Below are 12,242 nucleotides of genomic sequence, written 5' to 3' on the forward strand. Positions count from 1 at the left end.
TGGCATGTGAGTCATCATATAATCATGTGTATTAATCAGACTGGACAGTTTGGTTGCAGATTAGATTACCACTAGAGTGTGCTGCAGTCTTGTGGGCTCACACTGGCAGAACCAAATAAAGGCTATGAAAAGCTATTTTGGGGTTCAGCTGAATTCTGAAGCACTCGTCCACAAGCAAAATGCTAATAATAGAAGCTCAAAAAACACAGCAAGGCTTTCTATCTAAATGAAGTTTGCCAGTTGGATATGACCATGTAGCTGATTTCACAACACACACACATACACACAAAGTATGGCCTCATGCTTTCTGTTTAAAAAAAAGAAATAAAATTGAGTGTAAACCAGCACAATCTTTCCACAAAGCAACAAACCATACAATACTTGCAGTCTCTAGAGCTACAAAACCACCATACTCAGAGGATGTGTGCGTGTTGACATTGATGCAGAACCAACATGGCTAGATTCCAATGACACATTAGGAACAATAATGGAAGATGGGCTGAACTCCACTCTCGTAACACTGAACATGATCCACACACTGATGATCCTCTGGCTGAGCCTCTCTCTAGCCTCTGCTCTGTATATGTGATATAACCATAATGATTTAATGCCACTGGTGAATTTGGTGATTGAAGGGGGAAGGGGGAGAAGATGATTTTTGAAGCACGATCAGGTAAGAAAGAAAGAAAGAAAAAAAAAAAAAAAAAAGAAGAAGTCACAACAAACGGCTTAAAAATGACCATTTACCAGGATACAGCTTTCCAAAACAGCAACGTGCAGTTGGGGGTTTAGATTTTGATTGTCCCTGTTTGTTATACTCTCATCGGCGATTAAGGGGTCATGTAAGCAGTGAACGAGACCAAACTGTCGAAAGAATTGTTTCAGTTGACGTGGAACAGCAAAAAACGGATCAGACTGGTGCACATGACAACATAAAAAAAGCAAAGCCTTGACAACAAGCAAAGGAAAATAAATGAGTTTTGCATGAATTCCCCGCCCAAGAAAAACCCACCAGCTATGAGTTATCACGTATCTTTTCAAAACATGACACTGAGAAAGCATGTAGCTCATGATTTCATGTGATTTATGCTGAAAAAAACCCATGACATGCATTTTAAAACTTCATCTGTAGCATTGGATTGTGTTTTAAAGTCAGCCAAGACTTGGTTGAAAGGAAGGGAAAACAAAACAAAACAAAAACACCAAACCATCACTTATTATTTTAGCTTGGGTTAAGATCCTTTCAAGCTGGAAGTTAAATCATTCCAAAGACATTAGAATGCAAGCACACACTTTGTGTTACACTTCAAAGCCCCCAAAAGATGAACACAAAAGATTAGAACACACATACTTAAGGGAGAGGAAAAAGGGGTGTTAGCAGTGCACTGTAACTCAAAAGCAGATATGCAAGGCTTGACCATATAAATTCATGTGCTGTCCAAACTTCCTAAAAAGGTCTAACATTCCTTTAGTTCCTACACAAACTGGGTGCTGCTTTATTCTGACCTGTGCCTAAAATAGCTACATGTTCTACCATAAATGTGACACTGATAATCAGTGCAGGAGGGTGAGGCTCTGCACTCAGGAACATTGATGCATATCTTTATTTATTTATTCCCTGTAGTGGTCCACACCATTTTTGGCATTGTTCTTCTAATAGCTGAACATTATTAACACAAAGTAAACACCTGGAGGAAGCTTTTAGTAGCCTCATTTCTCTCCCTTTTCTGTCTCTCTCTTTCTCTCCATGTGCACTATTTTTTGCTTTCTCATTTCATGTGAAATATCATGAATATGCGTGCCTGTGGACTTCGAGACAACAACCTAGTGTTGACGGAAAGCAATTTTATGTAGTGTGTTTATCAGCTGACTCAGTAATGTAAGAAAGTAGAAACATCCAAAGTAAACTGGTGACCCCCCAAAAAAAGACAAGCACCACAGCACAATATTAGAAAAAGCACTGTATGTATATACCTGATTTCCAAGGTAGAACTGAACAGCGGAGAAAGAATAAAAAAGACAAACATTAGAAAACAATTTGCCATTAATCTATTAAGAAGTACTTTGTTTTTGGTAAACATCATTCACATAAATATGTTTTGTGACACAAAAAAAGGATTTAAACTTTGTGTATTATGTATATATTGGACAAAAATTAACTGAGAGTTCATTCTGTAATTCTCAGTACAAAAGGCTTAATAGGTTTTGACAGTGCCCTTGCACTTTCACTAAAAGACTGAAAAAAATAATGCTACATTAAAATGCTATGAAGTCATTGTTTCTGGCTACAGCATTGTGGGAGCAACAAAGTCTTTCCTAGGAAGTACTCTGACAGTTGCCAGTGGAGCTCTGCCAGTTTTCCACACTTTTGCACTACCATTGGCCCCTGAGAAGTTCTTATAATCGCAAGACTAGATATGAACTGCAGGCAGTCATATTTGCTTTGGTCTTCAACTTGCATCCAGCATCACATGCCTCTTCACATAAGAAAGGATTAGGCTTAGAATTGCACAGAAAATGTTAGATGGTTGTTTTTTTACCCGGTATTTGTTTGCACCGATTTGCTCCACTTGGAACCGTTTAGGACACTTGCATTTTGCCACTTGGCGTGTCACCTAAAGAAAAGAAGTCAACACATCAGTGTGAAAAACAATGTAAAAAAGAAGACATTTAAACTACACAATTACTTTGTTCCAAATTAGTTTGAAAAAAAAAGAAGCATACTTCATCTTCAATCTTGTCAGCATCGGTCAGTGGTTTGTAGGCATCTTTGTTGGGGTGCAGAGCTGCCACAAACTCGTAATAGTCTATATAGCCGTCACCATCACGATCAAAAATGTCTGCTACAGCACTCATCTCTAGCCGACTGGTGGGGAACTCTACAGAGCGCAGAGAGAAAAAAGGGATTAAAGGTTAAATAAAAATGAAATTACTTATGAATGACTAAAAAGATGAATTCTTGGGGAAAGTGAGACCTTGTAAAGCATAGTAAAAGGAGAATCATTTTGTGTTTTTAATACAGAGAAACTGCACTGGACTCGAAAGCCACTGAAAGTCTGAAACAGTTGGTGGCTCCTTCGTGTAAGGGGTAAGATTCTTGCTTGGTGCGAAAGGTCCTTGGTTCAAGTCACACGCAAGCCCCAGCCTTAAAGTTACCAGGAGACAAGATTTCTCTTTTAGGGGCAGTGGTGGCTCAGCGGTTGGAGCTCCAGGCTATTAATGACAGGGTTGTGGGTTTGATCCCAGGGCTCGGCAAGCTGCCAATGTTGGACCCTTGAGCAAGGCTCTTCATCCTCTCTGCTCCGGGCATGTGTGCTCACAGTCACTGTGTGTTTCACAAATGGTAAATGTGGTTGTCTTGTCTCTTTTCTTGTCTTGATTGCTTAATCTATGTAATCAATAAACATATAGCACTCTCACATGTTCTATGCGCTGTCTAAAAGGATCATCATCTACCAACCCAGAGAAAGCAAAACCAATTATGCTCTTTGGGACTCCCAGCCATTTTAATGGGTGAGGAATGACTAGTGATCTAAATAGTGTGTTAAATCTGGACCTAAATCAGGTGACGTATATACTCACTTGAAGAAAGAATGCCTTCAATGAACTCTTGTCTGGTGACTTTGCCATCTTGGTCTTTATCGATACGTCGAAAGAAGTCCATGACACGTGACTTCTTGTGGTTCATCCACCGCATGTAGCGCTTTCTCCAGACATCAAAGTCAAAGTTGGCAAATTCTTTTAACTGAAAAGATAATGGAGAGAATATGCTTTAATCTCACAAATGTCATGATCAAGATGGTCTGAAGGTCTACAAAGATCCAGTAAGGTCTAACTGACCTCCTCCAGTCGGTCCAGAGCGTCGTTAAGTTTTCGTCTCCTGTCCAGGGCGAGAAGCCAAACCTGCTGCCATTTACTAACCAGTAGGTTAACTCTGGGGTTCTTCGTCTCAATTTGAGCCTGAGCTGTTGCTGGATACATGTTCTGGGTTGGGGATCTTTTTCCTGGTTATCAAAAAAACAACCAACCAAGCAAACAAACAAAAACAAACAAACAAACAAAAAACAGTTTTTTTTACATCAACTGCATTGCTTCAGTATTTGATTAGACTAGGATGGATTGTTGTAGTTTTTTTTTGTAACATTTCAAATGTCAAATAAAACGAAGATCTGTAGTTTATGCTGCATATTAAATGTTCCAAAGTAAAACATACGGCCTGTTCTTCCTTTATCCAGAACAGGAATCTGAGACTGAACCTGAGGCTCAGTTGTGGCTTTCCTCTTATGAGTTTTGGTAACTTTGTCCACATCTGGTTGTTTCCTGGTCATCTCCTCCATGAATGTCTGAAGAAACAGAATTATAAGGACTCAATTAAATGACAGAAAATACCTCATCAAACTAAGACAATGAAGATCAGTGACAAGTATGAAAAGCTAGGTACTGGTGGTACCTGATGCTCAGTGATGAGCAATTTGACCTCCTCTATCTCCTGAGGCAATGCTTCCTTGTCTTTCTCTGTGAGTGTGGTCTCAGCCCACTGTAGCCAGTTTAGCAGACTCTCCAACAGCTCCTGAGTGGCCAGAAGCTCACTGAGAGCAGTAGACAGCCTCTGCTGATGTTGCCGCGCCCATGCTGTGACCTGATCCACAGCAAATACAGAGTCATGTGATTGAGAGAATGTTTATATTGGGATGCTCAACTAACAGTGGTATTCTAACAGTGGTATTCTAACATTATAACTAATCAGGGATTTACATATGTATATATACTGTATAATATTTATAACATATGAAAAAATAACAGTTTAGCAGATCGAAGTAGAGCATTAGGCCATATCGTGCTACTTGTAAATCCTGACAATAAGCATGTGAGGGTACTGAGATGAGCAGAGACCTCTTCAAAGCGTGCTTTAATAATGGTGTTCCAGTGTTTGACAGTGGTGATAGAGTCCGGATGGCAGATGGCTAAGATTGCTTCCCCCATGCTGATAGCTTTGCCCAGGGCCACTCTCTTTTCCTCAAGTTTCTTCATGAATTCCTGCTCAGACCAGAGTGCTTCTCGTTAGTCAAATGCCAACACAAAGGCAAAACAAAGAGATTTACACTGATGTTCCAACAAGGCTTTTCCATTCCACCCACATTCTATGAGTGTGAATAATGTCTGAGGGGAAGTATGTGGACTCGGAACAAACTGTTTCTGGTTCAAATATGAGATCACGCACATGGGATATGTAATATTACAGACTGAGTCCTGTTTTGGCCTGCACTAGTTCATAAAGCTTGAGAGGCCATGTATGGTTTGTGTTACTCTACTGGCAACCATGATGGCAAGTATAGAGTACTCAGAGATCTCCAAACTCTGTTATAAAAGGAGTTAATAAGAAAATAATTCAACTGCAGCCAAATATATCCTTGAAAGTTTAGCTCAAAAGATTTATTCATCATTGTTTTGCATTTGCTCAGTGATGGTGCTATTATTCATGAAGGGGTAAGTGTATGATTTCTCTGACGACGTTCTGTGTATGTGCTGATGCTGTGGCAAGGGAAACTTACTTTGTGCTGTTCAATAAGACTTTGAAGGGCTTCCTCATCATCAGGCAAGGAACCATGGAAACGGAGGCTCTGTTCTGCTTCAGCCAGCCACTCCAGCAGAATGTGAACAGTCGAGTGGAACTCCTCTGCCTGAGAAACACACAGAACATAAGCCACTGGGATAAGACGTCCAAGCTGGAATGAAGTAGCACAAATCAAGTGTCAGCTTGGAACTTTAAGGTTGTATTTGAGGAATGAGTAGTTCCATTACATAAAGACTTTTGATCATTTCATTTGGCTGCAAGTTTGCACTTTTTTAGAGTCTCTGATCTTGAAGGTTCAGGGCCAGTGCCCTCGTAAAGCTTCTCAAAGTAGAACTGCTTACATAGGATCTGTTTCTGTCAGTAGGAACACTATTAATTAAAGAGAAACCTGATCTTAGACCAGTACTTCTACTCAGAGAAGATTTATGAATACGAATAAACCAAGCATCCTCTTACATTTACATTTATGGCATTTAGCTGACGCTCTTATCCAGAGCGACTTACAAGGTAACTCTTATTGGTGTAGCGCAGCATAGTCACCCAGCCCGGGAATCGAACCCCAGTCTCCCACATGGTGTGGTAGCTCTGTGGCAGGTAGTGGTGTTATCTGTTGCGCCACACCAACCATTCTCTTGTTTTTGTAGTCTTAACCATTCTTATTTTTGTCCAGTTTTAGACAAATCATTTTAAATGTCAACTTCACATTGTCTTTTTACATACAAAACATACATTGAAAAATAATTAGGTTGCTTATACTTCCTTTGTTTTTATTGCCTGAACTGGTGAAAGGGATCAAGTGAGCTTAACTGCTGTACAGCAAAGTGGCTAATATACATAAATGCATTGATTTATACAGACATCATGTTTTCAAATTATAACCAATAATTCAAGATGGGCTGTTGACACGTAATTTGTATATGACACATAGATGACTGTGGATTGAAGGATATTTTTGGAAACTAACAATAGTACATCAAACACAAAATGTTGTTTTCCACTAATTTTAAAACCCATCATGCGAGGGTTTATTACTCAGTTATCAACCTTAAAACTTATTTAGTAACTGCTATACCTGACACAGGGCCTGCTCCAACCGTGTCTGTTTGGACACTGAGAGGGCACACACTGTTTCCCAACGCGTGCTTAGCTCCTGCATCTGAACCTTCACCCAGGAAGAATCATCATGGCTGTTCTCAACTAGATCACGGGCTGAACGCTTCAGGGCCTGCACAGAGCCTGTCCTCTTCCCTAGCTCCTTTTGAAACACCTGCAATACACAAACACACAAATACACACACAATGCAATAAACACTTCAGTCCTTCAGGTTCAGACATTTCAATTATTATAAATGGTAAAGCTATACACTTTATAACTATTAAAGCTAAATCTATCCAACACCCACACTCATAACGCATACGTACAGCATGCTCTTCACCTCCACCATCACACCTGTAATAACTAACAAGCAATAGTTCTTTATAAGAGCAGAACACTGTGGGTAAGATTCCAACAGGGCTGATCACTACAGAGGCCAGGGTCATGTATTCTGGCAGAGTGCTCACTCTAGAGCATAGAAGTAATTTCCAAGAGAAACAGAACCTATCAGCACTGATTAAGAAGAAACTGCACTAACAGGGCTGGAGGAGTCTAAATACACAGGAGAATCAGTGATCTCAAGCCAAAGTCCTCGCTTTAAGCAGCTAAAGCCACATTTTGCCTTCAGAGAAGCTAAAAGAAGCTCATCTGGCAGGGGGACTAAAAGAGGAGAGGAGGTTCTGCTCAGTGACTGAGTTCGACTGTCTTCTCTAATTGAAACCAGCAGGTTTTTCCACATTACACTTTTGGACAAGCAGCAGGAGGAGAGAAACTGCCAGTCTCGTGCCATTAATATATTTCACAGTGTCCGAGAGCTCCAAGAACAAAACCCAGGAGGCCAAAAACAGGATAAAACAAAGAGGGTGGGGATAACAAGAGATTCTAAGGGGGGTAGTATCAAGACTACAGTTTACTGGGAAATCCACACAGACACACTATCATCACTAATAATCACTAAATAATCCCTGTTTAAAATATTAATAAATGTAATCATGTGTCTGGCATGTGTCTTTTTTCTCTTTGCTTTTCAGTATCACGTTTACTTTCTTCACGGATCCATAGGTTGTTATCTGAACTAAATTCTTGTAAGGAAAATTACCTTGTGGCTATCGATGAGGTTGAGCACCAGGTCGATGTCTCCATGTACGGGCTGGTCCTCTGCCAGCTGAGGTTCTACTTTATAAAGCCAGTCGATCAGTGCCTGCAGAGCGTCTGTGAACTGTCCTGAAAACAGCAGAGCTTCTTCCAGCTTGTTTTGCCTGTGAGATAAGCCCTTGTTAAATGTAAAATGTTCATATTTCTCTGAAAATTTATTAGAAATCCAATAAAAAAGACAAATGCACCCCTTATTTACCCACCCACTACATGCTGTATATATAAATATAAATATATATATATATATATATATATATATATATATATATATATATATATATGGGGGGGGGTGTATGTACAGATGCAGATTTAACAAATGTATTTATAGTGATTTAAAAGGTTTAGAAAAATGCCCACATTTCAAATGATTATAAATTACACACAAAAACTGGCAGCATCGCACAATAATTAATTACTTTAACATGAAAAACTGATGTAGAATATATTTTTACTGCATTTAACAACTAAGCAAATTATCAGAAATTCAAAGTGTATTTAATCTTCTTTTAAGACCACAAAAGAGACAATTCTAAAAACTTCTCATATTGTTAAAATATAGAAAATGTTAAAAATATAATAGTTTTCATGGGGTGTCCTATTTTCTTATTTTATTTAAAATTGCCCTTTTTACTCACTAATTAGCAAAGCAGTTTCCATTTCTTAGTCATCATTGTTAGGTGGCACGTGTCTTCTTGGCTTGCTCACAGAACATGGTTCTGACAATTCATGTTGTTAACATTAATTTTAACATAAACTGTCTGTGTTTCGAGTGTGGTCAGTCACATGATTACATTATGTCACTGGCTTGAAGAAAATGAATGAAGAATATGTCCCTATAAACAATAATACTCATAGAGGTAAAAGTATAACTCAGCAAGCTCCACGGAAATTAACATTCACACAGAACTGTGAAGAGAAAGCATAGCTTAGCAAGAGCAGGGTTTCCCCAAACCAGCCATGTAAAAGACATATCTCACCATACCTTTCTACAGACTTTCCACACACTGTGTCCCATTTATCCCTGAGTTCACAAAGCATGTCGTCCAGTTTTTGGTTGTCATCTTGAAGGGAGGTTTTGTCCTTCAGTGCTCGGCCTGTGCGGCTGGTGGTATCGTACACAGAGTGTTTGCCACCCAAAGCCTTCTGGAACTCCTACAATAAACCAAACACCAGAGAATCAGAGTTAACATTTAGGGTCTGTTCAAGGACACTGGAACTAGTACACAAATGGGCAAATGGAGTTAAATGGCACTGCTTCTCTGTTAACTGACTCACCAGAATGTGAAAGAATCTGCTGAGTTCACACTGCTGAGCTGTTAATTACATGGCAGTGGGCTGACTCCTATACTGTGAACAACAGTGAGCCATGCTCCTTGCGGAGGAGGCATCCTAATAGTGTGACCCTTTTTTGCTCACATCATAGTTTAATCCACTCCCCAAAATCCAATGAGTTACAATGACATTTCTTTAAGCTATTTGCTCAGTTACCGAACTTGGTAACTACAGTGCTGTTGGTAGGGAGCAATTATTACTGTTTTGTTAACGAGAGGCTCTGCAAACAGAACTGAATTATACTGATCTAATGCATAGAAAAACATAATGTAAATGTGTCTGTGGGGGGGGGGGGGGGGGGGTCCCAGAATTCCAGCATTCCTTTAATCTCCCTGCTTTAAAAGTATCAGAGATCAGGTCCTTTGGCCTAATTTAGTCAGAACAGAGAGGGATTATTATGGCATTAAAGAAGCCCCAATTTTACTAATGCTGACGAGGGGTGCTGTTTTATCATAGGCCATACTGCGCACAGGATTACCACAGAATTACTATCACTAAGCCCGGGTGATACATCCTTTGTGAGTCACAGCAGCCAAAAGGAGTAACACAATAATGGCGATGAAGAGAGCAGCTGTTTTTGGTGATTCGCACCTTGCCTGGACATGGTTTACTGAACATGGTTTCTGCAGATGTGAGGCATGTAAGTTCATGGAAATGGATGAAGACAGCACAAAGGCTCTTTAGATAAACAGGATGTTGGGAAGACTATCATTACTTGTGTTCAAAGAGAAAAGAGTGAGATCACAGTCACCTTGTGCTGAGTCAGCTGTAGTTTGATCTTGTCAGGATCGTTGGCGATCTCCAGCTCTGAATCCAGGGCCCTTTCTGACTCCTCCAACCACTCCATCAGCTTAGTCCAGCTATCATGAAACTGTTGGGATATAATAGCAGGTGAGAATATCTGATGTAATCACATCTGAATTTTAATATCAGGAATATCACTGTTACAAACTACAAATAAGCACCACCATTAGTGGATCAGTGGCTTGCACATGGAGAACAATAGAGCGAAACACAGATATATCAGATATAATGCATGCTTACAGTAAGGTTGAGTCAGAATGTCTGAATACCTGACTAGTCATTAGAGCATAAAATACAAATAGTACATTAGCATGTTAATGTTCTTATATTAAGAACCATAAGACTATATGATACGATAATCGCACCAGAAGCCAACGTTGAACTATTTCTTTTTTCACAAAACTATTGTTTTGTGAAAGTAAGCATAGGAGAGCTAATGAAGGCCACAAGGTCAGCACCATGCCACCATTTTATCTTCTGGTGGCAGATAACGGGTAGCATTTATACACATGGCTATAGCAAATAGCAAGTGTGGAAGAAATGCACACTCATGTAAATTGATTGGAATACAGATTTTAGCTTTATCCAGTAAAGACACCACATTTAGCATCTGCTAACTTACTAAGCCAACAGTTTTTAAAAAAGTCTGGGCCAGCTATGGAAGCAGAGATGAAAACAAACATTTGCCTGTTTATTTTAAAGCCTCTAAGCTCTGGTTTTAGTACAGTACAGGACAGTAACAATAAGATGCTAAATCTTGTCTTTGATGGGCAGAAGCCATCATGGTATGTGTTAGCCTATAGTCCTACAACAAACCAAAGCTGAACTTTTGACATAACCATGCATCAGCCAAAAAGAGACAGTGTGGAGCAGAGCTTCAGTCAGTCAAAGAGGTTTTAAACTAGACAGGAAAGAAACTAACCACAAAAAAATAAGCAGCAGCTCGCAGTTGTAACTTATGTGCTTTCTTGTTTCCCGCTCATATAGATCTCCATCAAATAAGCAACACGCTTTTTTCACACGTATTTAAAGACAAAATTTGTTGTACTGAGATGACAGCCCGGAAGGAAGATACAGCTGGTAAAATGATCAAATTAGTTAATTTTTTAAAATCTAAGTATACTTAGATAAACTAAGTATCAAAATTATTATTTTATAGCAGTGCTAACAGACACCATCAGCACAGAAGAGGTTCGCAACCTGTTTGGCGCGTTTCCTGGCATCGTCCAGCAGGCGTCCTCGCTCCACCGAGCGCTGCACCACTTTCTCCCAGCGGCTCTGCACACTCAGCAGCAGATTCTTAATCAGCACCACATCCTGCTTCTGGCTGAAATACTTCAGATGGGTTCCTGTCTTATCCAGTTCGATGATTTGATCCCGGTGTGAGTTTACCTCTGTCACAAACACCTGCAGGGAAATCCAGCATAGTGAAGAGCAAAACAATTTGATCGGAACAAATGACAACTCTATGTGAACTGCCAAGGTTGGACCAAAAACAAAAGGGCCAAATGTGATTAATCTCAACAGGAAGGAACAACAAGGAACAGAGGTTTCCTGATTGGGCAACTTCCATAATGTGCCTTGGAAACATTAGAGTAAGTTGAGTCATTAACTGGAAATGGAAAACTGTATTTTGCTCCCTTAAAGGATTAGCTTATAGACTTACAAAATGAGGTCAACCCCCACACACACACAAACCTTATGCTCATCAATTTGGAACAAAATAGTCTCCAGGATGAGCGATGCCGGAGAGACCATGGTCAGGTTTTGCTCAGCTTGGGTCAGCCAGTTAATGAAGTCCTGCAAGGAGTTGTGGAAATCTGTGGCCACTGCTAATGCCTCCTCCAGTTTCACCTATACAAAACAAGCACATATTCACAGAGAACCCCCCCCCCCCCACACACACACACACACACACACACACACACAAACAAACAAAAAAATTAGCAGACTAAATAGGAAAAGGATGTCTCAATTATCAAGCACTATAATGGAAAATTAAATACAAACATAAATACTGCATCACTTTTGTCTGATTTAGCATTACAGCTAGACTCACATAGGGCCATCTGGTACACAACCTAATTGCATCTCCAGTGAAAGCTCAGAAGCCCAACAAACGTATTATTAATAGCTTCATTGCTCTAATAAAAATAGGACTATACAGTCAAACTGAACACAGAACCCTGCTTATTATTCAATTTATGTTACAAAAAGAACACTATAGATTTACACCCAGATGTCAAGCCTAAATCTGGAGGAGCAGAAGATTAGGGTAAA

The 12,242-nt window shown here is 39.8% G+C and overlaps 1 protein-coding gene across 15 annotated transcripts in view; it reads right to left on the minus strand.

The window, feature by feature from the left end:
* The window catches only part of dst (dystonin), a 141,782-nt gene that overhangs the window by 5,250 nt on the left and 124,290 nt on the right, over nucleotides 1–12,242 (minus strand). For 14 of the 15 annotated variants that reach the window (XM_072677574.1, XM_072677578.1, XM_072677575.1 and 11 more), the window contains 15 exons: nucleotides 11,661–11,816; nucleotides 11,163–11,369; nucleotides 9,910–10,029; nucleotides 8,809–8,978; nucleotides 7,771–7,930; nucleotides 6,648–6,842; nucleotides 5,553–5,681; nucleotides 4,894–5,037; nucleotides 4,451–4,639; nucleotides 4,214–4,343; nucleotides 3,841–4,004; nucleotides 3,583–3,745; nucleotides 2,725–2,879; nucleotides 2,541–2,615; nucleotides 1,975–1,992 (listed from right to left, as the gene is read on the minus strand). In XM_072677574.1, coding sequence (XP_072533675.1) covers nucleotides 1,975–1,992; nucleotides 2,541–2,615; nucleotides 2,725–2,879; nucleotides 3,583–3,745; nucleotides 3,841–4,004; nucleotides 4,214–4,343; nucleotides 4,451–4,639; nucleotides 4,894–5,037; nucleotides 5,553–5,681; nucleotides 6,648–6,842; nucleotides 7,771–7,930; nucleotides 8,809–8,978; nucleotides 9,910–10,029; nucleotides 11,163–11,369; nucleotides 11,661–11,816 — 2,175 coding nt within the window. Of the gene's footprint in view, nucleotides 1–747; nucleotides 865–1,974; nucleotides 1,993–2,540; nucleotides 2,616–2,724; nucleotides 2,880–3,582; nucleotides 3,746–3,840; nucleotides 4,005–4,213; nucleotides 4,344–4,450; nucleotides 4,640–4,893; nucleotides 5,038–5,552; nucleotides 5,682–6,647; nucleotides 6,843–7,770; nucleotides 7,931–8,808; nucleotides 8,979–9,909; nucleotides 10,030–11,162; nucleotides 11,370–11,660; nucleotides 11,817–12,242 lie in introns of all 15 variants that reach the window. The other variant, XM_072677588.1, reaches the window with a different exon arrangement.

Source organism: Salminus brasiliensis, chromosome 4 (genome assembly GCF_030463535.1).
Source record: "Salminus brasiliensis chromosome 4, fSalBra1.hap2, whole genome shotgun sequence".
NCBI lineage: Eukaryota > Metazoa > Chordata > Actinopteri > Characiformes > Bryconidae > Salminus > Salminus brasiliensis.